At 56.1% G+C, this 27,450-nt stretch overlaps 2 protein-coding genes across 3 annotated transcripts in view; one reads left to right on the plus strand and one right to left on the minus strand.

Annotated features, from left to right (window-relative positions):
• Positions 1 to 1,129: 1,129 nt before the first annotated feature.
• PPL (periplakin) lies at positions 1,130 to 27,375 on the plus strand. The gene is made up of 22 exons (XM_062503809.1): positions 1,130 to 1,191; positions 10,698 to 10,797; positions 11,442 to 11,596; positions 12,052 to 12,172; positions 12,676 to 12,801; positions 13,106 to 13,147; positions 13,274 to 13,435; positions 13,850 to 13,957; positions 14,448 to 14,543; positions 15,517 to 15,639; positions 16,484 to 16,630; positions 17,340 to 17,491; positions 18,007 to 18,104; positions 18,363 to 18,520; positions 19,400 to 19,578; positions 19,681 to 19,819; positions 21,158 to 21,351; positions 21,683 to 21,833; positions 22,162 to 22,245; positions 22,817 to 22,933; positions 23,551 to 23,643; positions 24,691 to 27,375. The coding sequence occupies exons 1-22, from the start codon at positions 1,130 to 1,132 to the stop codon at positions 27,373 to 27,375; spliced, it is 5,292 nt and encodes a 1,763-aa protein (XP_062359793.1).
• Positions 22,213 to 27,450, minus strand: part of UBN1 (ubinuclein 1) — a 33,198-nt gene continuing 27,960 nt past the window's right edge. The window contains exon 18 of one of the 2 annotated variants that reach the window (XR_009933706.1): positions 22,213 to 22,260. The gene's annotated coding sequence lies outside the window, so the exon portion shown is untranslated. Of the gene's footprint in view, positions 22,261 to 25,696; positions 25,756 to 27,450 lie in introns of those variants that run through there. The other variant, XR_009933705.1, reaches the window with a different exon arrangement.

Here is a 27,450-nt window from a genome sequence, read left to right on the forward strand (position 1 = left end):
GGCTTTAATCCCGCATGGGCACAAAATCCCAGGATAAAAAGGCCAGAGCTGGTCCTAATTGCTGACTGCTGTGTGCATGTGTGAGCAAAACCTCTTAGGCTGCGGGGGGCCTGGGGGAGGCATCTCGGTGCCCTGTGGAGTCCTTCAGGTCGGAGTAGATCTGTAAGATCAAGTCCGACCACTCCCCCAGCACCATCGTATTCGCTACTAACCCATGTCCCCAGGTGCCACATCCACACGGCTTTTGAATTCCCCTCCAGGGATGGGGACCCCACCACTGCCCCGGGCAGCTGTGCCAGTGCCTGATCACCCTTTCCGTGAAGATTTCCCAGTATCCAACCTAAACCTCCCCTGGCACTTGAGGCTGTTTCCCCTTGTCCTGTCCCTGTTCCCTGGGAGCAGAGCCCGATCCCCCTGGCTGTCCCCTCCTGTCAGGGAGTTGTACAGAGCCAGAAGGTTCCCCCTGAGCTTCCTTTTCTCCAGGCTGAGCCCCTTTCCCAACTCCTTCAGCCACTCCTGGGGCTCCAGCCCCTTCCCCAGCTCTGTTCCCTTCTCTGGACATGCTCCAGCTCCTCAGTGTCTTTCTCGTGAAATGCCCAAAGCCGCCCCCAGGACTGGAGGTGTCTCGGCAGTGACGATGCACCTGGAAGGAGCAGTGATGCTCCGAGCACCGCTCATCCCCAAAGACAAAGACCACCCGGGAGGAGCCGCAGCCACCCCCGTGACTGTCCCTCTGTGCCCATCACGGTCTCTGAGGTTCCTGAGGCCAGGAACCCCTCGAACTGCTCCCCACCCGTGCCCCGGCTCCTGGGGGAGGTCAGGCGGACCCCGCACATCTGGGGGGGTCCAACCCTGGCGGGGCCCCTTTCAGTCAGGGCTAGAGTCGGGATCGCGGGGCTCCCCCAAAGCCGGGGGAAGATGCTGCGGGGTGGGGAAGGGAGGGGCGGGCCGGGCAGCGGCGGGCAGGAGGCAGGAGGAGGCAGGAGGAGGCAGGAGGAGGCAGGAGGAGGCAGAGGCGGTGCAGCCCCGTCCCGCCTCCCGGCGGGGCCCGGCCCGGTGGCGGCGCAGAGGCTGCGGGCGGCGGCGGGGACGGGCAGGAGGAGCGCGGCGGGCGCCGTGCGGGGACGCGATGCACTCGCTCTTCAGGAAACGTAACAAAGGGAAATACAGCCCCTCCGTGCAGAAGAAGAGGTGAGTGACCCGGTCCCGGGCAGTGCCGCTCCTCCCGGGACGAGCAGAGCCTCCAGCCCGGGGATCCCGTCCCGCAGCATCCCCCCCACTCCGCGCTGGGGTCGGCGGAACTGATGCCCCCTCCCCACGAGGTGTGGGAGCCCTCCCGAGGTGTGGGAATCCCCCGAGGTGTGGGAATCCCGAACTGTCGGCACCTCCCAAGGAGCTGGTACCCCTGGATTTGTGGGCACCACCGAGATGTGGACACCCTTAAGTGTGGGCACCCCCCGAGGAGCGGGCATTCCCGAGGTGAGAAACCCTGAAGCGTGACATCCTCGAGGTGTGGGCACCCTCTGTGCGGTGGTAAAACCCCTTACATGTGGGAACTCCGATGTTTGGCCCCCGCTGAAGTGTCAGCTCCTCCCCGAGCTGGGTCCGCAGAGAGCTTGTTTCTCCCGGGTCCCCTCCCATCGCAGGAGCAGCAGCTCCAGCGAGCAGGTTCCTTCGCTTCCCAGCTGTGCGCTGGGTCAGATCTTAACGAAAAAGATAACAGTCTGGTTGTTCTTCACCTTCGCCCCTTGTTCCCCCAAGACCAAGGATTTGGTCCATCGTCGTTTCCTCGGCTTCCTCTGATGGGGTGGGGACGCCTTTCGGTTGTAGTGGCTGGTTAAAAAAAAAAAAAAAAAAAAAAAAAAAAAAAAAAAAAAAGGCAGAGTGTTGAATATGCCCTGTGAAAGGTCACTGATAAAAGGGAGAAGGTGTAAAAATCCTTCCCAGGAAGGCTCAGCCTCCCTGGGCTGGACGGTGGACAGTCCCCAGTCCTTGCCTGCACCGTGATGTTTTCCCAAAGCCGTGGATGTCGTGATAATTCAGCAGCGTGTCCTGTGTTTCTCAGAGGAGCTGCAGGGGCTCTGGAGCATGTGGAGTGCTCCACGTTCTGAGCGATTCAAGGATTCATGATCCAAACCCGTGGCTTGTTCATCCCGTTCCATTCTTTCCCATCGTCACCAGTCCTGCCTCGTGGACTCGGAGCAGCCGCCCTCTCCCAAAAATCCTCCTTTGGGAAGGAAGCTGTGGAGGTGATGCAGAGGCTGAGGTGCCTTCGACGGCCCAGAAAGGGACCAGTCAGCCCAGAAGGCGCCGACATTTCCCAAGCAAGGGAGCCCCTGGCTGCTCCCTGCCCACAGGAGCAGGGCTGTGGCGGTGGGAGGGCGCTCCCCGCCACGGGAGCCCGTGCCCGCTGCTGCCCTGGCACAGGGCATTTGCTGATCTCCTCTCTTGGGGCCGAGGCTCCAGCTCCAGCCCCGGGGAAGGTTCCCCCGGCAGCCCGGCTGGCTCGGCAGGGCCGCCCAGGCTCCGGCTCCCGAAGCCCGGGACACGCTCTGCTGCCTGATGCTGCACCGGGGAGGGCAGGCGGGAGGAGACGCGAGTTGCACGGAGCCCTCTGAGGCTCCGCACCTCCCCAGTGGCCCCGGCGTTCTCATGGTGCCGATACCCAGGCGCATTTCGGAGCTTCGGGGGACTCAGTGGGCGGCTCGGAAGTGAGGAACCCCGCACCTGGGCTGGCTGGTGGGATGCTCACCTCCGAGAGCATCAGGGTGCTGTGAAGTAGGAGGAGACAGACCTGCATTGTGCGGGGTGCCCACCCTGGGGCTGTGGCGGGGTCCCCATGATGCGCTCCGAGCGCTGTCAGCCCTGGGTACCCCGTGCTCTCGCCATCCGCCGGCGGACGGGCTCAGGAAGGAAGAAGCCTCCCTCCGCCGCCCTGCCTGGAGCCCAGCGGCCCTGGGCAGGTGCCAAAGCACCTCCGGAGGCTGCGGGCCAGGCTGAAACCTCTGTTTTTCTGGCTGGTGGTGGCTGAGGAAGCAGCGCAGGGCTGTGCCCGGGGCCACTCTCCCTCCCTCCCTCCCTGCGCCTCGGCTGTCCGTGCACACCTCGAGGAGAACTGTGCTTATTAGCCCCAATTTGTTAATTCCTGCCTTGGAGTTTACAAACATCTGTGAATCCAAGGAACACTCCCACCGTGTGGAAACAGCCCCACCATCAAGGTGGGGAAGCCTGTGCCCGACCGGTTGAACAACTTGCTGGAGGAGGATTGCGAAGAAGTGAGGAGAGCTCCTGCCCCGTCCCCTGCTCCAGGCACTGCCAGGCTCCCAGGCGGCTCCCGCCCAGCTCTGCTGCCAGGAAAACAGAGCAACACTCCTAAAATCAACCGCCCGCCCCCGCTGGCAGCAGCGACCGAGATTTCGACACCGCGTGAGCCCGACCTCATCCTGCGCGGGGGCTGCACCTGGGGCAGGGCTCGGTGCCAGGCTGCTGCCAGGGACGGAGCCTGCAAAGCACCGAGGGACAGGGCAAGAACCCAGCACCGGTTTGGCAAGATTGAGGGGCACTGGAGTGTGTCCTGCCAGCCCTGGGAGCCAGGGCCACGAGCTCAGCTGAGGGAGGCAGGGGCTGCCCGGGGAACATCGGCCAGCAGCAGGACAGAGCCTGGAAAGGAGCCACGGGAGTGTTGGTGGCTTCCTCAGCCTCGGGACAAAGTCTGCCCAGGATGGGAACATCTTCATGAACAACACTGGCACCCAAGCCAGGTGCTGCAACCTCCCCATGAACAACTCTGTTCCCTGGATATGACAGCCACCCTGTCCCAACCCCAAAGTGGTCCTCAAGCTCCCATCCAGCAGTACCAGGGTCCAAGTCTCTCCTTAGGAATATCTGATGCAGCTCTGTGATCTGCCTGGGCTCGAGGTCTCCAGTAGCCATCCTTATCCAGCCCTGGGCATCTCCCTACCTTGGCTAGGGATCCTGGAGGATGATGGTGACATTTCTTTAGTCTCACGGATTTGGTTGCTTTATTCTGCTCTCATCCCTGAGTATGGTCAGCCCCTGGGAATTCAGCCATGACCACTGCATTGTTACATGGATGTGTGTCCCTGGAAGGGAAGGCACAAGCCTTGAACAGAGCCACAGTGTGGGGAAAATCATCAGCCTCCATCCACATGATGTTCCTCAAACACTTGACATGCTTAAAAAACAGGAGGTTGTCTTCTTTGGATAGTCCAGGCTTGGCAGGTAGAAAACAGTGAGGGAAGTGAGGCCCTGGCACAGGGTGCCCAGAGAAGCTGTGGCTGTCCCTGGATCCCTGGAAGTGTCCAAGGCCAGGATGGATGAGGCCTGGAGCAGCCTGGGATAGCGAAAGGTGTCCCTGCCCATCTACTTCAAACCATTTGATAATTTTATGATAAAAACCAGTTCAGCCTTTGGAGCTGCTGCTGAAACTCTCCCTCCTGCCTGCAGGAAAGTTGTTCATCCTTGGGGTCTTTGGGGTGAGAGCATCCACCCAGGAGTGCTCCCAGCCCTGGAGACCTCAGCAGTGTCAGTCCCCAGGTAAGAGGGGTGCAGGCACAGGCACAGCTCAGCCGGCAGGGCTGGCACCATTTCCAGAGGCTGTTTGGAAGGGCTGGAGTCAGCGGGAGGCCCAGACAGGTGAGTCAGGAGCTGCTCAGTGCTGAGGGTGGAGCGAGCCTCCCATGGCCCGTCCTATTTCTGCTCTCATTTCCATGCAGATTACAATAAGATATCACCATTCCTACGAGGGAAGATAAACACGACTGGAACGGGCTGGGCTGAGCACAGCAACCCTGTTGTCCAGCTACACCCTGACGTAGGCAGCTTGACAGAACTCTGCTCTGAGTTTTCAACCAGATCCTAATCTCTCCCAAACCTGAATTACCGTAGCCAGAGCCCAGCCCTTGTGCCCTCTACCCTGCCACAGTTTCACTCCAGTGTCATTAAAAGCAGCATGAGAGAATTTCATGCAATGGGAGCTGTGGCTCAGGGATCTTTAAGGACATTTATAGTTCTGTGCTGTGGCCTTTTCAGTTTAATCCCTCCTAAAGTCTGGCCTTCAGCAGCAGGGCTGACATGGGAGAGTTTTTTATGAAATCTGTATAAATGGACATTGAATGGGGGTGGAATTGAGAGCAGCAGTGGGTGGTCACTGCCTGCTGTGCTGATTGTCCATCCCGGTGGTGGGATGCAATAAGCAGGACCAGGATCCTTGCTCACATCCCATCCTCACCCAACTCCCCTGTCCCTGGCCAAGCCATCCCACCAGCAGAAGCCTCTGGGATGGGAAGGTTTCCTGACAGGAGAGCAGCATCCCTGAGCAGGACAGAGCCCTTCCCATTAACCCTCCCAGCAAGGATCAGGCTCATGGGACAAATTCTCAGCAGGACCCTTCCCAGAGAACTCAGCTGGACCTGTCAAAATTTGGTCTAAACATCCTGCCTTGGGGGGAATAAGGAAACAGCCTCCTTGTTTGGAAAAAAAGAAACTTGAGAAATCAAAGGGATTTTCTACCACCTGCCAGCAAGCACAAGACCTTTGCGCATCCTGGAGAAACTGAATTCAGGGAGGTTTGCTCCAAAAACTGCTCTTATGAGTGAGGGTGCAACCTAATGAGAAGAGAGAAAGAAGAAGGAATAGAGGGAAAAAAGGTCCAGTTTTTAGCAGCAAGTATTCATATTACAATAATTATAATAATATTTGTCTGTTGAGAACCTCTCTTAATAAAAATACCCCAGCAAATCACAACTAAAATACCAAGAAAAATCACCAAAACCCTAAGAAAACAGAAGGAAAACCTGAACCCTAAAACTGCCCCCTAAGCCTTCAGAAATACCCAAACTCCTCTGAAACCAAGGTCTTCAGGTCAGAATTGTGGTACATGGATGAAGTGCTGTCTGCCATGGTGCAGCTGCTTCCTTCTGGTCCCTCAGCTGGGAGAAACCCCAAAACCTGCTCCCATTCCCCATGGGAGTGACCTGGGGTCCTTCACCCCAGCCAGACAATGGCATTGACAAAAAACCAATTCTTCTACAGAGCACAGCTTTTCACGAGAGAGATCATTTTTTCCTCCCTGACCAGAGAATGTTAAAGTTGTCCAGAAATGGCAAAGCCAGTTTTTCCAGGCTTTTATTCATTTTTTTTTTCATCTCTCAAACAAAGCCTTATCTATTCCAGCAGAACAGCTCTGCATTTCCCCCCCTCTGCTGCAGCCTTGCAGGGGCCGTGCCCTGGGCACCTTCACTCCTGGCTCTGCTCAGTCTTGTGTGTGCTGCCCATCCCAGCTGGGCTCTGGCCCAATCCTGCTCTTCTCCCTCCCCAGCTCTGCTCCATACTCCAGCCATCCCACCCAGCCTGTTTTTTGGCCCTGTCATCCCTTTGTCTTACCCTGCCAGCAGCTCCAAAGCCTGCATGCATCCATGGCTCTTCCCAGCAGCTTCCCAAAAGAGCCACATCCTATCAATCCCACCCATGCACTTTTCCTGGAACAGCCAAGGCTTCCTGACTGCTCTGCCCATCAATTTGTGCTTCTCCTGCACAGAATCATGGAATGGGTTGCATTGTAAGAGAGTTTTAAGCTCATCTCAGTCCATCCCCTGCCATGTTAGGGACACCTTCAACCATCCCAGGGTGCGCCAAGCCCTGTCCAACCTGGCCTTGAACTCTCCCAGGAATCCAGGGGCAGCCACAGCTGCTCTGAGCACCCTGTGCCAGGGCCTCCCCACCCTCCCAGGGAAGGATTCCTTCCCAATATCCCATCCATCCCTGCCCTCTGGCAGTGGGAAGCCATTCCTCATTTTCCTGGCACTCCGGCATCTTCCCCCTTGCAGCAGATGAAGGGCACAGGGAAGCCAAACTCCTCCATCCCCTGGCATGGAGATTTCAGCCAGGCTTCAGCTTTCCCTGTTTGACATCCAGCTGGATGCAGGGACTGTGCTCCTCCTCTGGTTTATTCACACAGCCCCAGCCGTGGAAGGGACAGTGGGTAATTAACAGGCCTGATGTTCTCACATCAGTGATGTCCAAGCTGGTTGATGAAGTGGTACCAAAGTGACAAGTATGGAGAAATAAATATAGAAATAAGAGAGATCTTACATGAGAGGTTCCCATTCTCTCTTATTTCTCTTTTTATTCCTGTACACTTGTTCTCCCTGCATTTCCAGCAGCAGTGAGATGAGCACAGCACACACTGAGCTCCCTGCTCAGGGTAGGATGGGCTGCACAGGAGCAGCTCCTGACGCTACAGTTTTGAGGTGCAGCTCCCACGGGAGTTTTTATGAGAATTCCCTGTCCTACAGCCTCAGCTGGTGACTCTCACATAAACCACAGAGGTGGAGAAAGCAAACAGCTTCTCTGGTGTGTCAGGAGGGCCAAGCCATGCCCACATCACATCCCAGCATGTCGTTGCTTGCTCTGAGCAAGGCTGCATTTCTTTGCCCTGGTCACCTAGACACTGGCACAGGATCACCAGGCAAACCATCCCCTCCAACACCGGGAATTGCCTTTCTCTACCCTCCCTTTCTCCCAGTCCTTCATCTGTTGCCAGTCCTGCAGTAATGGAGAAGGGATGTCATTGTCCCCAGATGCCTCTGGAGGGTGGCTCTGCCCTGGCCCTGGGTTCTCGGAGTCATTGAGGGCAGGAGGTGGGAATGGGTGTTCAGGGGCAGCATCCCCAGCTTGGGCAAGAGCTGGCAGGGCACAGGTGATAACAGGAATGAGGAGAGCCTGTGGCTCCAACCTGAGAGAGGAGCAGAGAGAAGGGGACAAGGGGCTCATCCTTGCCCAGACACAACATCCTCATCCCAAACTGGCAAAGCTGGTACCTGAGGGAGAGGATCAGGGCTGGGGTGTTGCACCCGCTGCTTCCAGCACCTGAGCTCAGTTTTGCTGATGCAAATTGAGCACAAAGGCTGGGCTGTGACTCCAGGCTCAGCTCTGCCAGACAGCTCTCCAGGTCAGCAGCCTGAACCACAGCCATGGATCCAAAAAATCCCGGGCTTAGGTTTATTTCCTCCCCACAATTCAGAGGTTTCAGTCAAAACTAGAACTAGAAAAACCTCAGACTTCTTCTAGGTTTTAGGATGGTTTTCCCATCCATGCTTCAGATCCACTGAAACCCTGAAGATCCATCCCTGGACTTGCTGAAGTCATTGAGACTGAGGTAGGGCCCAAGGAGAGGAGCCAGCAAGAGCTTCCAGCTCGTCCCCACCTCAGTGCCAGCCCAGCTCCTGGCCATCACGGCAAAGTATCCCAAGCTCCCACCTGGATAATGAACCTCTCTCACACTCCAGGCTCAGGTGGCCTCCAGTTCATGGGTGGGAGGTGAGGAAGGCTCCTTGGTGGCCACAAGCTCTGCCAGGATGCAGGAGATGCCAGCTCTGAGCAACCATCACCTGAAGACACCTGAACATGTGCAGCACATTTCAGTCACCCACTCCAAACCACTGATTACACCTGACTTTTGCCCTGGTTTCTGTGGGATGATGAAGGTTGGAAGAAACCCCAAAGTGGATTTTGAGGAGCTGCTTCTACCACTGGAGCCACCCACATCCCATCTCCCAGTGCACCCTGCACCCTCCAGCTGTGATTACTGAACATAGAATGACAATCATCCTTGGTATTATTGCAACCATGACTCCCAATGACCCCTTCCTTATCTCCTCTGCCCAGGAATGCCCACTGGGTTTATTGCTGCTGATGCAGGAGGTGCCAGGCAGGCAGCAGGCACAGGGATGGGCACAAACCTCCAAGTACCATCCTGATGATGCAGCTTCTATAAAAAGAAAAAAATCAGTGTAAACCATGCCCATACCAGAACTTCCCAGGGAAGTGTGAACTTTCCTGGAGCTATTGGATGCCACAAGGCTCCTGCAGCCTGGGGCAGGCTTCAGGTAGGGAGGAACAAGCTCAGAGCTGGGGTTTGGTTTGTTATACTGCACTGAAGTGACAGCACACGGGGCAGAAAGGAACAGGTCCTGAAATTCAGCACCAGAGTCCTGGGGGAGCTGCAGCTCCAATCCTGGGGTCAGTTCTGGGCCTTTCACATCACTGAGGGGCTGGAGCATGTCCAGAGAAGGGAACAGAGCTGGGAAGGGGCTGGAGCACCAGGAGAGGCTGAGGGAGCTGGGAAAGGGGCTCAGCCTGGAGAAAAGGAGGCTCAGGGGGAACCTTCTGGCTCTGCAGAACTCCCTGACAGGAGGGGACAGCCAGGGTGATCAGGCTCTGCTCCCAGGGAACAGGGACAGGACAAGGAGAAACAGCCTCAAATTATGCCAGGGGAGGTTTAGTTTGGATACTGGGAAAATTTCTTCATGGGAAGGGTGGTCAGGCACTGGCACAGCTGCTTGAGGCAGTGGTGGGGTCACTATTCCTGAAGGGATTTAAAAGCTGTGTGGATGTGGCACTTGAGGATGTGTTTTAGTGGTGGTCTTGGCCATGCTGGGAGAATCATTGCACTCGATGTACTTCAAGGGTTTTTCAACCTTTACAATTCCATGTTTCCACCTGGGGATGCAGGAACTCTCTGTGCCTTGAACCAGCACTGCTGGGATGCTGGTGCTCCCCCAGGAAGCCCTGCTTGTCCTCTCCAGCTGCTCCAGCAGCAGCTGACACTTCCAAGTGCCTTATAAAGATTAATTCTGCCACCACATAACGAGGTCATTAAGGCTCATATTTAGGTGGTTTGGACTGGACTGAGCCAGCCTTTGGTTTGAGCCCAGATGGCAAAGCAGCACAGCTGGGACAGCCCAGCCTTGCCAGCAGCCTCAGCTCCCTCCAGCTGCAGGGATTTGGGGAGCACTCCTTGCTCCTGCCTTGGTCAGGGGTGCAAGTTCTGCGGGCAGTGCCTGGCACACAACCCTGGAGCTGGCCCTGGCATGCTGCAGCCTCTCCTTGCTGCCAAAATGACAGCAATGAGATGAAAAGTTTAAAATAACCCCAGCGATGCAGAAGCTGCGTCACGGGTTGTTCTGCCTGTGCTCCAGCTCCGCCGTCCCTGCACTTGGATGGGAATATTTGGGTTGGCCCTGCACCCTGCCAGCCTGGCCAGTGTCACCCTGGGAGCAAAACCAGTGCCCAGCATGGGAGAAAGCACTGGAAGAGATACAACGTGTGTGATCCCATCCCTTTCCTGGGTTTAAAGTGTGAATAACTCCTTGCAGAGAAGGAAGCCCTGAGCATGGCACAGAGGGGCAGAGCAGGGCTGAGGGCAGGGAGGGGAAACAGCCTCAAAGGGGCCACCTGCCCTGTGGGCTTGGGGGCCAGGGCCTTCCTGCTGCTCCAGCTCCTCTATGTTCACACTGGATCCCCCTTCTCAGGCACAGGAAGGGATTGTTGGGGTGTCTGTGCAGGGCCAGGAGTTGATGATCCTCCCGGGTCCCTTGCAGCTGAGGATATTCTGTGATTCTCTCCCTGCCCCTGCAAACAGCTCTTTTCTTTCCTGCTCTGAAGCCGAGGGAGGCTCAGGCATCACTCCCATTTCCAGCCGGCCTCCACCCCCTCCTGGCCCACTGGCTGAGTATTTTGGAAAGTGTTGGAAGGCAGCAGTGAGTCACACGCAGCTGCAGTGCCTGGCAGGCTCGGCTGGCCCCCGGCCACCCCCGGGGTCACGGCACCCCACGGGCACCCCCGGGAGCTGTGGCCGGCTTTGGGGGGTGACAAGCACCCCGTTCTCTCCTCAGCATCTCCAGCAAAGAGCTGACCGAGCTCATCGAGCGCCTGCAGAAAAATGCTGACCAGGTGGAGAAAAACATCGTGGAGACCGACTCCCGAATGCAGAATGTAAGCAAAGCACGGTCCCACGCTCACAGGCTGCTCCCCCTGCCCCAGCCCTTGGCACTTCCCGGGCTGTCCCCTCCTCTCCTGTGGCACATGTGGGTGGCTGCCCAGCCCTGCATTGCTAGATTGTGATATCTGTAAGGGTCACTGAGGGGTTACTGGGGTCCCCCCACTCGTGGGAAGAGGATGGGAGGGTGTTCCAGGTAACAGCGCCCAGAAATTCTCCCCTACCCAGGGGGGCAGGACTGTGCAGAGTGGGGATGTGCATCCTAGCAGGGAGCTGGGGTGGAGGAGGAGAGGCCTGAACCATCCTCCTTGTCCCAAGGGATGCATCCCAAGGTGATGTAGCTCCCCAGCCCTTCTCCAGCAGTTGAGACTGGATGGGACTTTGAGCAACCCCATCAAGTGGAAGGTGTCCCTGCCCATGGAAAGGAGTTGGAGCTGGATGGTCTTTAAGTTCCCTTCCAACCAAAACCATTCCATCATCCTGTGACAGGAGAGGGGAAAGTAAAATACATTGCAGCTGGATGAGAGACAGCAGAACTCCTGCCCCTCTCCAGTGCCAAGGGAGAGTGGGGTACAAAGAGGTGACCCTCTTTGACCTCTTGGGTACACAAAGGTGACCCTTTCTCCTGTCCCCACTGCAGGACCTGCACAAGATCAAAGCGTGCCAGCTGGCACAGTATAAGGAGCTGACAGCACAGAAACTCTCCGAGTCTGACAAGCTGCTCTACGTGCTGGACGGGGACGCTGCCGTGGCCCGGCACATGAAGCACCCCCAGGGGGACATGATCACAGAAGAGTGAGTGCCACGGGGAGACCTGTCCCCAGAGCCCTTGGATGAGGGGCAGGCCTCTGCAGGGGCTCTGCTCAGCTGCTGCCTGCAGTGGGGGAGGTCACCACGGGCTCCTCTGCATCCCAACTCCCATTAGGGTGTGTGACCCACACCATCCTGGGCATGAGGAGTGCCAGATGATGGCAGCGTGGCAGGGTGGCACCTGCCCACTGTGCCCCACGATCTACCCCAGGCCCAGCCTGCCCTGAGCTCACAGCCACGGGAGCAGCCCCTGGCAAAGAGCAGAGCACAGGGACCTCTGGCCTCTCCCTGCCCAGCCATTGCACAGCAATGCTGGGGCTGTCCCCTAAGGATAGCCCACCATCCACGGGGATCTGGGAGAGGATCATCTATGCCCACCAATGCTAATGGCAGCCCAAGCCTACATCCTGCATCCCTCCCTCACAATTCCCTTCCTGCAGCATCCGGCAGCTGAAGGAACGCGTGGCAAACCTGCGTGTGAAACACAACCAGATCTACAACTTCCCCCTGCAGCACATTGAGCCCCAGGTCAACTGGTCAACAGTGATCGAGGAGAAACAGGTACCAAGGGGGCCACCAGTGTCACTGCCTGGCCAGTAGCACCAGCTACTGCAGCTCCCCGTGGAGAAACGGGCTCTTGGAAAACTTCTGGGCAGCTCCATCCTGGGAGCAGCAAACAGCTGGGTAGCAGGGGAGGGGCAGAGGTGGTGGGACAAGGCTGGCTGCTGTGGCACCAGCAGTCAGTGCTCGAGGTGGCACTGGTCCTGGCCTCAGCATCCCTGTCACCACCTGCTTTAGGCTCTACTCCACAGCCCTTCTTTTTTATTTTATCCCACTCCCTACACTGTTCCAGCCAGAGAAGGGTTTAACCCCCCAAACTGGTTTTCCTATGGCTGCCCTGCAGCCTACCTGCTTTCACCCACACGCTCCTGGGGCATCCACACACCGCAGCCATCAGAGCCCATCCAAGCCCAGCTCCATGGCCACCTCCAGGAGGAGTTTCCTAGGTCTTGGCTGCCTCACCCCATTCCCGCATTGCTCACCCCAATTCCTGTGCACCCCAGGATGCGCTGAGCAGCAAAGGCTTTGGGACTGACCTGCCGCTGGTCAACAGCCAAGTAGAAGAGCACAACATCTTCCACAACGAGGTCATGGCCATCGGGCCACACATTGTCAAGGAAGGAAGCAAGGTCAGTTCTCCTGCCCCTCTCCCTGCTGTCCTGCAGGGTCAGCCCTGCCCCAAGCCGTGGATGAAGGGGAGGATGTCCCACCATCCAGGGTGCTACAGCCTGGAGCAGGTTTTGGATGGGTGCCCAGATCCCCTCCCAACCTGATAGCCCAGCATCACACACCAGCTCTGGCTTTACAGTGAGGCAAATCCTGTAAACCACGTCCCTTTCCAGCCTAAACCCACATCCCTCTGCACCCTCGAGCCCCTGTCAGATCACCTCTCTCCAGACACCACTCCTAACTCTTGCCTTTCTTCTTCTCCAGGAAAACATGAGCAACTTCCAAGCCAAATACCAGAAGCTGCTGGTAAGAGCCTCTGGGATCCTGGGGGAAGAATCGTCCTGGAGGGGTCTCTTGTTGGGGTGGCCGGGCACCCCTGGAGGACCCACAGAGAGGAGGTTTGGGCTGAGCTGTGCCTGTGCCCCTCTGCAGGCCGGCTCCCAGCAGCGGCAGCAGGACCTGAACTCGCTGCAGGATTACATGCAGCGCTGTACCAACAAGCTCTACTGGCTGGATCAGCAGGCCAAGGACAGGACCCATTACGACTGGAGCGACCACAACCTGGACTACCCCAGCCGGCGCCGCCAGTACGAGGTCTGTGTGCTCCCGGCAGCCTGGCCCTGCTCCGGCTGGTGCTGGGCAAAAGGGAGCTGGGCATGGGGCCAGGGGAGCTGGATGGGGGCAGGAAACGTTCCTTCCCCCGTGCCTCAGTCTCCCCCAGCCCATCATGAAGGGCTCTGAGATGTGCAGCCGATAGTACAGAGATAGTGAAGTTATTCCTTACCTCTGCCAAAGATAATGTGATGGGGAAGCATGACAGCTCCCTCACCTCCTGTCCTTTATCTCAGTGCTGGCTTGCAACAGCCACATCTTTAGCAACATCTGCAAGGGAAGGAAAAGTGAAAGCTGCAATGGGAGAACAGCATGCTGTATTGTGCAGCTGCTCAGACTGCAGCCACGGTTCCCTCTTTTTGAATGGGGATCAATATCTCACCTCTCTCCATCCAGAACTTCATCCACCGAAAGCTGGAGGAGAAGGAGGAAGCAATCAACAAGCTGCATGCTGATGGGGATCAGCTGCTAGCCCAGAACCACCCTGGGAAGAACGCCATCGAGGTGAGCACCAGGGATGGGTCCCAGCTCCCCACCCAACCTGCAGCATGGGCAACTCGCCCAGCCCTTCTCCGGAGTGGAACCCAGTGCCAACACCACTCGTGACTTTAGTTCCTAGGATGCCAAGGGGGGGAAAGCCTCCTTCAGGCAGGTGTGTAAACACCACAGGAGGAGCAAAGATAAACCTAAGGAGCTCTTCCCATCTTCCTCATTCCTGTGGCAATTACCCTGTGCCCACCTAGAGAGAAAAAATTATGGTGGAACCCTTCCCTGTTTGGTGGGAGGATGGCCACAAGGATTTGCCACCTGCACACAGCCTATGTTCCCATGGGATCATGCCAGCCTTGGGTATTCCCATCCTAGGTTCCTCCTAAGAGCATCTGGGTGGCTCCAGAGGCAGCCCAAGAGCTGCTCACCCAGGATGGCAACTGCATCTTCCTGGTGGGCAGTTCAGGCTTCCCCTGCTGATGTCCCACTCCCACCTGTGTTGCAGGCTCACATTGAGGCCGTGCACGCCGACTGGAAGGAGTACCTGAACCTGCTGATCTGTGAGGAGAGCCACCTGAAGTTCATGGAGGACTTCCACAAGGTACCACACCCCTGGGGCAGTGACATGTTGGAGCCTGGAGAGCAGGTGCTGGGTTGCAGGAAATCCTAGAATACAAAAATTCCTGCTGTTCTGAAAATTGGGTAGAAGAGATGGAGTGCTCTAAAACTGGGATTTTTAAGGCTGGGAGAGCACCTCGAGCTGGTAGAACAAGTGATAATTATGTTCTCAGGCACCAAAGGTCAGTGATTGCTTGGCCAAAGCATGACTTGAAGAAAGCTTCTGCTCCAGCACTGAGTTTCATGAGTGACAGTCAGGGTCAGCTTCCTTGTCCCCAAGACAGCAGAGATCCCTCATCCCTGAACCCCGCATGGGGAGAGCTTGCACTCTGCACTGGGAAGCAGAAGGGCTCCATGTAGGAAACCCCAGCTGCCACAGGCAGAGCTGCCATCCGAGGAGCCCGGCACAAGGGCTGAGTGACCCGGCAGAGCTGGGCAGACAGATGTCGGCTGGATAAATGAAATCCGACAGCCAGGGAGGCTCTGCAGGGGAGCAGGTCGGGCTGGATTCCTCTCCCACAGCCTGGGCGTGTTCACCACCCCATGAGTCTCCTGCCAAAGCTGAGCTGTGCTGCCCAGCCCAGGCAGCGCCTTTTGCGGGGATCTGCCAGAACAGCTGCCCCAGGGGATGGTTTGTGTGTGGAAGGGCTTGGCTCTCCCTTCTCCTGGCGCTGGCACTGGTGGCACCACACACCGTAGTGATGCTGTCCCAGTGAAACAAAACTGAGGGCAGGGAAAGGTGGGATTTAACAACTCTGCATGGAAAAAGCTGCTCCTGGTTGTTTCCTTTGAGCTGATGTCCTGAGCAAGGGAAATAGTGATCTATTGCCTTTATCCACATATTGTGGGTGTCCAGATGCCCAGAGTAGCTCCTGGTGGCTTGTGTGTAGACCATGGAGGGTCTGCTCCATGTTTCAGCAGGATCCTTTCTCACAAGGAACTTTCCCTCTCTGCAGTTTCAGAAGGACACCAAGGATGCTCAGGAGCTTTTGAAGAAGGTGGATACAGACCTGGACCAAAAGTTCAGCCCGGAGTTCAAGGACAGATACCAGCTGGAGTCTCTCCTCCGGGAGCTGGATGTGAGTGCCTGCAGGCAGGGCTGCAGGGGAGGCAGCAGCAGGAACCGCTGTCCCCATGGCCCTGGCACAGGGACGTCCCCGCCCGTGTGGGCACCTGGCCCAGCTTTCTCCATGGGGAGCAGCCTGGCTGTGCTGCTGCCTCCCAGTGCCCGGCCTTCCCCCAGCTCTTCCTTCCCCCCTGGCTAGAGATTGCCTCTCCCCTAGAAAGGTAATTGCTCACTGGGCTGGTTTTTATTTGTTCTCTCATTGAGCTAGCGCTGGTTAAGGGTGGGAGCATAATTAGACCTGCTGCCAGAGGAGGTTGTGGAACCCGCTGTGCTGCAGTGAGGTAGGCTGGAAATCGCCCACTTGGGAAGAACTGTGCTGAGCAGGCCCAGCTGATGCAGGTGTTTCAGGACAGCCAATAGCTCTTCCCGAGCGTTGTCCCCTCTCCTGAGTGCTCCATCCCTCTCAACATCTCAGCATCTCTACCTTCAGGGGTAGAAACAGAGTAACTGCTGGAGAGCCTTGTGACAGGGCTGGAATCAGAGCTGGGAGTGGGGCTGTGCACCAACACAGAGCCACGCAGGTGTGAGGCACCAGGGAGTCCTGTCACCCTGTCAATGCCCGCTGGCAGGGCAACCCCTGGGCACAGTCCCAGTCCTCAGCCTGGCTGCAGAAGGAGGCAAGAGAGTGCAGGAGCACTTGGAACAGGAACACAGGGCTGCAGGAGGTGCTTTCAGCGTAGGAGAAGCCATAATTTCTGTCCCGGCTGCGTGGGAATGAGCTCCTCCCTGGCTGTGAAAGCCCAGAAGTTTGTTCTTCCCCGGTTTTCCTACTGTTTCTTCTTGTTGCCTCGTCCCAGGACCAGGAGAAGGCCTTGGACAAGTACGAGGCCGTGGTGAAGTCGCTGCAGGAGCGCAGCCAGCAGGTCCTGCCGCTGCGGTACCGCCGGCAGCCGCCGCCGCAGCCCATCCCCGTGGAGGCTCTCTGCGAGTTCGAGGGCGAGCGGGTACGGTACGGCCACGGCCGGCCCGGGAGCGGGGCACAGCCGCTGTGCGACCTCAGGGGACACGGCACTGGAATGGCGCTGGGGGAAGGAGCGGGTTTTTCCAAGCGGTGGTGGCGGCTCCTGCAGGGGGAACGAGGCGAAGGTCGCCCTCGCCCCAGTGGGAAGAGCAGGAGGGGTCTGGGGGAAACGTAGCCTCGCTGCCTCTCACACAGCCTCGGGATGTTGCGACAGCACAGCTCCGTCACATTCCCACGCTCCCTGAGCTGCTGTCCCGGCGTGTTCCGGACTGAAGGAACGTCCCAGCACCCGCGGCGTGCCCAGCCCTCACCTCCTCCTCCCCAGTGCGGTGTCACCTGAGGGCTCAGGAGCTGGCCAAAGGCATGGGATAGCAGAGCCGGCCGCCACCACGGCAGTGGCAGGGGTGGGACAGGGGCCAGCAGCTCCGGGCTAACTCGGCTGCCGGCTTCTCCGGAAAGTAAAGCCAGAGCACAGCGCTGGAAACGCCTCCTCATCTCTGCCCGAGTGGGAATTGGCTCGCCGCGGCTGTCGCAAGAGGCATGGCTCGGTGCCTGCAGGCTGCGGGGAGGGAGGAGCGGGCACATGAGTTTCTGGCAAGGGGCAGACTCCTGGAGAAGCCGGGAGCAGGGCTTGGGGATGTGGCTCTCCTGCCGCCCCGGCCGTGCTGCTGTGACGGGTTCCTGTTCCCCAGGGCCAGATCAGCCGCGGAGCTCACTACACCCTGCAGAGGAACAGCGGAGACCTTTGGGAAGTGGCCGACAGCGCAGGAGACACGATCAGCGCCCCCGGGGTCTGCTTCATGATCCCCCCGCCCGACCCCGAAGCGGTAGCCCTGGCAGAGCAGTACGTGCCCCCAGTCCTGGGCAGGACCGTCCCGCTGCCCCTCCAGCCTTCGCCTTCCCCAGCCCCAGGCCCTGCACCTCTGTCTGGCACCCGAGGGCTCCTGCCCCAGTTCCCACAGCAAAGCCCTGCCTCCTCGAAGCCTCAGGCTTCCTCCCGAAGGGATTCCTGCCCCTTCCTGCTTGCCCACAAGATCCCACCTGGCAAACGGGGGCCGGCTCAGAGCCATCCAGGTTCCCCCTGCTTTGGGGGTCCCGTTATGGCAGGGGGAGCTGCCCACCCCTCCCTCAGCAGGCAGGTACCTGCCTGGCTGCCTCCCCCCGTTCTAATGAAAACACTTATCTACCCCAACATGGGAGTGAAGGTGCTTTTACCCCCACCTGTTTCATGACTGTCTCGGGGAAGCAGCCCCACAGCCCTTCCAGAGCTGGAGCTCCTTCCTGGAGCAGCACGGGGATGGTGGCAGGGCGATGGAGGGGCTGAGGGTCTGACTGACCTCCTGCTGTCTGGTCTTGCAGAATTGCCAAGCACTACGTGACTGTGAAGGAGAAGACCAACAACTGCAAGAACATCCTCCAGCAGCGCTATGAGGGGCTGAAGGCAGACAGCATCGGAGGTGTGGGGCGGGAGGGCAGCCTGGGCCACTAAAAGGCTTCAGTTTAGATGGTGGAGCATCTTACGGGGATGTTCCCATCTCCTAAGGGTCTTGGGGACAACAGTGCTGGATGGGTAGGGGGTACAGAGCAGCCAGGCTGTGGTCAGTGCAGGCCAGGCTCAGGGAGTGCAGCAGGATGAGGGTTTGGCACTCTCCAGTGGGACTGAATCCACATCCAGCTTCCAACCAGCTTTAATCTGGTCTCCTCTTGGTTTCCAGATGCTGCATCAGTTCGGGGACGCCAGCTCCTGGCAGGGCTGGAAAAAGTCAGCAGTGACCTGGACAAGCAGGAGAAAGCAATAACAGCAAACCTGCGGCCACCACTGGAGCAGAGCCGGGCAGTGCAGGACAGCACCGAGCGCTCCAAAGACCTCAAGGTGGGGGCTGTGGAGCTGAGGGATGGTGCCTTACAGAGACCGTGCTCCCAAAGGGTCTCCAGAGTGGTTCTCAATAACCAGGGGTGCTTAAAGTGCTTCCTGAGCCCTGGAAATGGGGTGTGGAGTGATGCTCACAGCTCCTTCCAGTAGAGGTGGGGAGCAGCCGTATGAGCAGCCTCAGAAGCCCAAAACCTTTGCCCTGCTCTTGGCCCAGCTCAGTTCAGTGGGAAAAAGATGATGATTGCAGGTGGTGCCTGGATGGTGAGGATGAGAGGGGAGCCCTCGGGGTTTGATCCTGCCCATCATCTGAGCACAGTTAATTCTGCCACCACTATCACCAGCTCAGAGAGGAACAGGAAAGCCCTTGTGGTCCGAGGCAGTTTCTCCTTGTGGACTTGCTCCTCCAGGCTCCAGAGGCAGTAGCATCCAGCTCCTTTACTCTTTTACAGACCCCTAATTAAGCCATGCTCTGTGCCACAAACCTCCTTTGGTTTAGGAGGAAGTTCAGGTCCTGGTTACATCACTTGCCCAGGGCTGTGTCAAAATCCAGGTGCCACCACAAGAGAAAGGAAATTGCCCCAGCTGCCTGCAGGGCTTTGATGTCCAGGCAAGGATTCATCCCAACAGCCCAGATGAATCCAGCATGTCCCTGACAGAGCTGGAGCTGCTGGGAACCACTCCCCAGCTGGATTTCCCTTGCTAAGGAGAGACAGGTCCAAAAAAATCACCAAAAAATATCCTTCTGTGCCCTGCAGGGCTGAAAGGCACCTTCCTCCTCACAAATCCCAACTTTCTTCCTCACCCTGGGCAGCCAAGTGCAGCTCCTCTGTAGCCAGCAGGTCCTGGCTCAGCTGCTCTAAGGGCTTTGTTCTCCTGCAGAACATCACCAACGAGGTGCGTCGGATCGAGCCTGAGAAAACGAGGAAGATCCAGGAGTGTGAGGCCTTCATCGAATCCGTGCCCAACACGGGCAGCGCGACCCTGGTGAGGAACAAGGTGGAGAACACTAACAAGAAGTACGAGCGCGTGGTGCAGCTGCTCAGCGCTGCCCAGGAAAAGTAAGTCATGGCTTAAATCCCAGCTTGAGCCCGGCCTAATGCAGGATCCTGCAGGAGGAGGGGGCAGGTGTGTTTAAACACCTTCCTCTCGTGTGCCTACAGAGTTGAGGTGGCCACAAACCTGGAGAGGAGCCTGCAGCAAGGCCGAGACCTGCTGTCAAGCTATGAGAACAAGCTGGTCATGGAGGACACCGTACCAGAGGACTTGAGGGTGGTGGACAGGAAGAAGGAAGAGCTGCTGGTGAGTTTCTGCCCCGTTCGCATGCTACCCACGCAAAACCATTTTCCAAAGGTTGTGGTGAGTCCTACTCAACTCGCAGTCTGGATCTGTTGGTGACAGGGTGGCTTTCCCCAGATGAGGGTGAGAGCTCACCTTGATTGCAGTGATCCCCACCTACTTCAGGTCAGACACAAACACCTCATATCCTCAAATCAAATCAAATCAAATCAAATCAAATCAAATCAAATCCCACTTGGAGTATTGTGATTTGACAAAAGGACTGATGCAGACTGATTCACTCGGTACTGTGCCCTTGTGAGACCCTCCCCACAGCACTGCTGTGTCCAGGTCTAGAATCCTCAGCACAAGAAAGACATGGACCTGTTGGAGCAGGTCCAGATAAAATGCTCCAAGGGCTGGAGCCCCTCTGCTGGGAGAGCTGGGGGTGTTCACCTGAGAAGAGAAGGCTCCAGAGACACCTCAAAGTCCCTGCCAGGGCCTAAAGGAGGCTTATAAAAAAGAGGGAGAGAGACTTTTTACACAGGCAGATACTGACAGGACAAGAGGAATGGTTTTAAACTAAAAGAGAAAAGATTTAAATTAGATGTTAGGAAGAAGTTCTGTTCTGTGAGGGTGCTGAGGCCCTGGCACAGGGTGCCCAGAGAAGCTGTGGCTGCCCTTGGATCCCTGGAAGTCTCCAAGGCCAGGGTGAACAGGGCTTGGAGCAGCCTGGGCTAGGGGCAGGTGTCCCTGTCCATGGCAGGGGTGGAATGAGATGAGCTTTAAGCTTTTTCCAAACTCAGACCTTCTGTGATTCTTCGATAAGTGAGAGATGAAATGATCTGGGGAAAGCAACACAGTGGCCTGATAGTGGAAAGATGGGCCTGGCAAGGCTTTCAGAACAGTTATTGCTTGGAAAAACTAGCCAAACTGGCAATTCTTCTGCTATAGAAAGACCAAGAACTGGCTAGGCCAGAATTTTCTGTACTCCTTCAGCTTCTCCATGAAATCCCAAGTTTAAACTAACATGTGAGAGCTTTCACTGTTCCTTCCACAGTTGCTGCCCTGGCAAGAACAGGATCTAAGCCTTGCATGAGGAGCAGCAGCTGTTTTGCACATTGTAGAGTTACTTCTAAAGGTCAGCAGGTTGAGAAGGGAGTAAGAGGTAGCTTTTCTCCCTTTCAGGTTTACCAGGTGGTTCTGCTTACCATGTAAGCCTTGAACTTCTTTTTTTCTACAACTGGTGGCACTGCTGCAGCTCAGCCCTGCAGCTCCAGTGCAGTTGTTGGAGTCGATGTGACAAGAGCCTGCCTTGTGTGAAATCCCAGAGAATCTCCCTCTCCTGCTTTTTCCCCACAGGCCATGGGCACCGAGCTCCAGTCCAAGAAGTTTCTGCTCAGTGAAGCCGAGCAGAACCTGCAGAGGACCAAGATGTGCTCCAACACCCTGGCCAGCAAGTTCCAGGAGCACTGCCCTGACATCGAGCGCCAGGAGGCAGAGCTCTACAAGCTCAACCAGCGCTTCAACAACCTCAGCAAGCAGATCGACCACAGGTGAGGCTGCGGGGCACGAGAGCTGGGATATTGCTGTGGAGCTGGAACCACTCTGGAATTGGAGGAGGCACAACATCACCGTGGGGAGGAGGAGTTGCAGAAGGGCTTCCAGGGAGGTCTGAGGAGGAAGGGAGGGAGGTTGCTGGCAGGTGTTGGCTGGGTAGAGCTGGGAAAGTAAGGATTAAGTTCTCTTGCAACAGAGGTGCTAAGAGAACAACTCTGGCTCAAATCCATGTCTTTAGGGAGCAGGCGAAGCAGGATGGGTTTAGAGGTGTCTGCAGCAGGCACAGGGGATGTGACAGGACTGAAGCTGAGCTGATTTCCCCCACAGAACGCAGACCCTACAGAAAGCAAAAAGTGCCTATTCAAACTACCGCACCAACTACGACAAGGTGAACCAGTTCCTGTGCAACATCCCCAACTACGAGCCCCAGGAGACTGACAACATCCAGCAAGTGGAGATGAAGCTCAAGAGCCAAGCGGTAACTCCCACAGCACCCCGGGCTCCACAGGGAGAGGACAGGGAACAATACTAACAGAAACAGAACTTAGGTAGCTCCTGAACATCAAATAGAAAAATAGCAATATTTATTAGATTTCTTTTTGTGCTCTGAGGCCCCGCTATCCTCCTGTGCCTTGTTTACACAAAGCAGGGCAGCTCAAGGAGGTTGGAATTCTCAGAGCTGTGGTTTTAATGGTAACCCCCAAAAAGGCCGAAGGATGCATTGGGATGTTGTGTTCCCTCTGACCTTTGTGTGCCCTCTTCCCTGTGTGTTGTGTTCTCTCTGACCTTTATCTCTGTGCACCCAGGCACTGCTCAGTGACATTGCAAGCAAGGAACAGGAGGTGCAGAAGGTCTCTGCCACAGCTCAGCAGTACCAGCAGGCAGTGAAGGTAAGGACTGATGTTCTGCTTGTCAGAAAACAGAAAAACAGAGTATTTGGGTTAGAAGAGACCCTAAAGCCCATCTCATTCCATCTCCTGTCATGGGCAGGGATAGCTCTAACTATCCCAGGTTGCTCCAAGTCCTGCCCAGCCTGGCCTTGGAGACTTCCAGGGATCCAGGGGCAGTCACAGCTTCTCTGGGCACCCTGTGCCAGGGCCTTGTCACCTCCCTCCCAAGGAACAATTCCTTCCCAATACCCCATCCAACCCTGCCCTCTGGCAGTGGGAAGCCATTCCCTGTGTCCTGTCCCTCCATCCCTTGTCCCCAGTCCCTCTCCAGCTCTCCTGGAGCCCCTTTAGTCCCTGGCAGGGGCTCTGAGGTGTCCCTGGAGCCTTCTCTTCTCCAGGTGAACCCTCCCAGCTCTGCCAGCCTGGCTTCAGAGCAGAGGGTGGGGTTTTGTGGCCTTCCCTAAAAATGGGTCAGGGGGTGAAGTTTTTAAAGCCCAGGCATCTTAGGAGGAGTCTGTGCATGAAAGGGACCCAGGAATTTCCCATTTCTCCTGGGAATGTCCTCCCACAGGACTATGAGCTGGAAGCTGAGAAGCTGCGGTCCATCCTGGACCTGGAGAACGGCCGGAATGGCTACACAAGCAAGAAACCCAGGCTGCAGTCCCCAGCTGCCAAAGTGAAGGAGGAGGTAAGGGAGGGGTGGCCAGAGGAGAGCTAAAGCAGAGGGCAGCTCATGGGACTACTGGGGGTTTGCAAACACCTACATTTACTGTGGGGACCTTGGCCCCACAGGGGACCACAGGGAAGGGCAGGGAATCAGGAGGAAAGGATTTTTCATAATTTTTTTGAACTGGGCTGGCCAGAATGAGGGAGGGAAAACACTGGATTTAACACTTTTGGAAGGGAAAAAGGATGAGAAAAGCTAAAAACTTGGAAGCTTTTCTCTTCTCTAGACTTCCAGAGAGATTTCACCACCAAAGACAGAAATACTTACAGTGAGATGAGGCCACAAGCTACTTATTTATGCAGGATCTGTTTGCTACCTGCCTCAAACTCATCCTGCCTATAGAGGCAGGCAGAAGTGTCCACCTGGTTCTTTTTCACCTGGTTCTTACTGCACCTGTTTTTGCTTGAGTATAAAAATCACAAAATTACCATGAATGTGTCTGTACATGAGAATTCCTCTCCCTCCCCAAAAACAGGGCACTTCACTGCTGTAGGTTTTTAGAGGAGCACCCAGAGCCTCTTTAGAGCCTGTTGTTTCTGGCCTTCTTAAGCAATTCCCAACACGTTTTTGCTCTACAGGAAGCTGTTCTGGCAGCCAAATACACAGAAGTGAATGCTGTGAACAAGCAGAGGCTTCAGAACCTGGAGTTTGCTCAGAGCCTCCTGCGGCAGGTGAGTGACCACAGGAGCAAGGTGATTCTGAAAGGACACACGTGTTAGACCCAAGGACACATGTGAATGGCACGTGTGGGGTTCTGCCAATACAGGCTGAACTGGGAACAAGTCCTGCTGGTGTCTTGTCCCCCTAAATCATTAACCAGCAGACACTTCAGTCGGACAGACCACCCCACAGTCCCATTTCCCACTCATCCTAGGAAGCCCCTTATAATTTTTAACTCTCTTTTTGCCATTCTGATGCAGAATTAGTGCGCATTATAGCTCAAAACTTTGTTTTGACAGCAGCAGGCACTGCAGAAAGGATTTCTCAGGCTGGGAACCTGCAGAGAAGTCAATTTGCAAATGCTCCCTGCTCAGAGCTTGCCACAGCTCAACTCCCTCCTGTTGCTTTGTTGGAGGCACCAAGAACAGTCAGGAATAGTGTGGCCAGCACTGTGCTGGCCCTCTGTGCTGGCACTGTTGAGGCACTTTGAGTGCTGTGTCCAGTTCTGGGCCCCTCATGACAGGAAGGACACTGAGGGGCTGGAGCGTGTCCAGGGAAGGGAACAGAGCTGGGAAGGGGCTGGAGCACCAGGAACAGCTGAGGGAGCTGGGAAAGGGGCTCAGCCTGGAGAAAAGGAGGCTCAGGGGGAACCTTCTGGCTCTGCACAACTCCCTGACAGGAGGGGACAGCTGGGGGGGCATTAGGTTCTGCTCCCAGGGAATGGGGACAGGACAAAGGGAAACAGCCTCAAGTGCCAGGGGAGGATCAGGTTAAACATCAGAAGTTATTTCACTGAGTGGTCAGGCATTGGCAGGGGCTGCCCAGGGAGGTGGTGGATGTGTTCCACCATTCCTGGACGTGTCCAAGGAATGACTGGACATGGCACCCCATAATCTGGACTGGGTGACAAGGTGGGGATCAGTCACAGGTTGGACTTTATGAGCTTGGAGACCTTTCCCAACCTAAACAATTCTGTGATGATAAGCACCAAAAGAGTGAGCAACTGGATTTTTTTTACTCTTTTTTTTTTTTTTTTTTAATCCTTCTGCCAACAACAGCAGCCAGAGATTCAGGTGACACAAGACTTTGCCCAGACCAAAAAGTCTGTAAGGCCTGTGGAAGAAGTCTGGAAGTTGAAGAAAGAGCTTGAGGATGAGACTCAGCGTCGGCAACAGCTTGAGGCAGAGATTGAAGCCATTCAGAACAACATTGTCCACCTGCAAAACCAGAAGCCCCAAGAAACTGTGGTGAAGAAAGAACTGGTGAAGAAGGTGCCTGACCCCCAGCTGGAGGAGAGCTTCCACAGACTGCAGCAAAACCTGGCAGAGGAGCAGCGCAAGAACCAGGTGCTCCAGGATGAGCTGGAGGCTCTTAAAATCCGGCTGCGTGTCCTAGAGCATGAGAAGAGGGAAGGAGGGCAAGAGTACATAGTGAAAGAGGTGCTGAGGATTGAACAAGATAAGGCTCAAGCTGCTGAAATCCTGAAGCTCAAAGAGGAACTGGAAGAGCTCAGGAGGCAGGAAGGGACCAGGGAGAGTGAAGTCATCCTCTTACGCCAACAAATTGCTGTGCTGTCCAGCGAGAAGAACAAGGAGCAGGAGAAGGTCACGGAGAAGGAGGTGCTGAAGCTGCAGAATGATCCCCAGCTGGAGATGGAATTCCGGATGTTGCAGGAGACCAAGGAGAGGGAGAGCGCCCTTCGGCAGAAGCATGAGGAAGAGCTCAGCTTCCTCCAGGACAAGCTCAAGCGTCTGGAGAAGGAACGGGCCATTGCCGAGGGCAAAATCACTGTCAAGGAGGTGCTGAAGGTGGAGAAAGATTTGGCCATTGAGAGGGAGGTGAATGAGCTCCGGCGCCAGTACGAAGATGAGAAGTCCAAGGGCCGTTCCAATGAGCGGGAAAAGGCTGAGCTGCTCAGGAAGATCCAGCTGCTGGAGGAGGAGAACTCCAAGGTGGTTGTTCAGGAGAAAGTGCGTGAGATTGTGCGCCCAGACCCCAAGGCTGAGAATGAAGTTGCCAACCTTCGCTTGGAGCTGGTAGAGCAGGAGAGGAGGTGCCATGGTGGGGACGAGCAGCTGAAGAGCTGCCAGAATGAGCTGGCTGCTTTGAAGAACAGAGGGCCCCTGGTAGAAGTCAAAGAAGTCATTAAGGAGGTCATTAAGTACAAGAATGATCCAGAAACCGAAAAGGAGCTACAGCGACTCCGGGAGGAAATCATAGAGAGGACCGGAGCTATTGAAAGAGCTGACCTGGAGATCTACCAGCTGAAACAAGAGATACAAGCTTTGAAAGACACCAAACCTCAAGTGCAAATGAAGGAAGTTGTTCAAGAAATCCTCCAGTTTCGGGAAGACCCCAAGACTAGAGAGGAGGTAGAGTCGCTGCGAGTGCAGCTGGCAGACGAACAGATGAAGCACATTGACCTGGAGAGGGAGCGGCTTCTCCAAGAAGAAAAAGTAAGACAAAAGGAGGAAGAACTTTCCCAGGTAAAGGAGAAAGTGGTCCAGCAGGAAGTTGTGAAGTACGAGCAGGATCCTGCCTTGAAAGCTGAAGTGAACTCCTTCTCCCAGAGCATCGAGAGCGAGCTGAAGCAGATCGATGGCCTCCGCGAGGAGCTGCGCAAGCTGCAGAGGAGACGGTCCGAGCTGGAGCGGCAGCTGGAGGAGCTGGAGAAGGAGAGACAGGCCCGCAGGGAGGCCGAGCTGGAGGTGCAGAGGCTCAGGATCCGGCTGAACGAGCTGGAAGAACAGGAAAGAGAAACGACAGAACGAGTGACTGTGAAACAGAAAGTGATCCTTCAGCAAGATCCCCAGCAGGAGAAGGAGCACTCCCTCCTCAGGCTGGAGTTAGAAGAAGAGAAGCACCGCAGGCAAGTCCTGCAAACCGAACTAGAAGCCCTGAGAAAGAAGCTCCTTTCTTTGGAGAAGATGGAGGTCAAGGAGAAAGTGGTCTTTTCAGAGAGTGTCCAGGTGGACAAAGGAGACACAGAGTATGAGATTCAAAAGCTGAAGAGCAACCTGGAGGAAGAAAGTAGGCGCAAGAGGGAGCTGGATGCAGATATCAACCGCCTGGAAACCAGGCTGTCCGAGGTGGAATTCAACAACTCCAAGTCATCAAAAGAGCTAGACTTGTTAAGGGAGGAAAACCACAAGCTCCACCTCGAGAAACAGAACCTGCTGATGGAAACAAGGAGACTGCAGTCAGAGATTGAACTCACTGCAACAGAAGCTCAGGATTTGAGAAACATGACCCACATGGACAGTGGAATAAACCTGGACTCCAGGTTCCAAGCATTAGAAAGGGAGTTAGAGGATCTGAAGCAGTTATCCAGAGAAAAAGATGCAGAGATTGAGCAACTCCAGAATCGCCTGAAGACAGTTGCTATCAAGAGGGAGCAAAGAGAGAACCACCTGAGGCGCTCCATCGTGGTCATTGACCCCGACACAGGAAAAGAGATGTCGCCAGAGGAAGCTCACGTGTTTGGCCTCATTGAGTGGAGCCTGTTCGTCAAACTGAAGAGCCAGGAATGTGATTGGGAGGAGATCTCAATAAAGGGTCCCAATGGAGAATCATCTGTGATCCTCGACAGAAAGTCTGGCAGGGAGTTCTCCATCGAGGACGCCCTCAAGAGCGGGAGGCTGACCACGGCCCAGTATGACAGTTACCTTAACAAGGAGATGTCTATCCAGGAGCTGGCAGTCTTGGTGTCCGGAAGCAATTACACAGCGCTCGCTCCACTTTAGAAACTTCAAGAGCAGCCAGAGCTGCAGCACCTTGCAGACATCCAGATCACTGCAAAGCCTCACCCTCCTTCGCGT

Source organism: Cinclus cinclus, chromosome 16 (genome assembly GCF_963662255.1).
Source record: "Cinclus cinclus chromosome 16, bCinCin1.1, whole genome shotgun sequence".
Lineage (NCBI taxonomy): Eukaryota > Metazoa > Chordata > Aves > Passeriformes > Cinclidae > Cinclus > Cinclus cinclus.

Excerpts from the sequence above, each read along its gene's own strand:
- PPL (XM_062503809.1), top strand. The coding sequence starts at position 1,130 with ATGCACTCGCTCTTCAGGAAACGTAACAAAGGGAAATACAGCCCCTCC. Across the intron at positions 12,173-12,675 it reads CAGTGATCGAGGAGAAACAG|GATGCGCTGAGCAGCAAAGG; the intron begins GTACCAAGGGGG and ends TGTGCACCCCAG. Across the intron at positions 15,640-16,483 it reads CTCTCCTCCGGGAGCTGGAT|GACCAGGAGAAGGCCTTGGA; the intron begins GTGAGTGCCTGC and ends GCCTCGTCCCAG.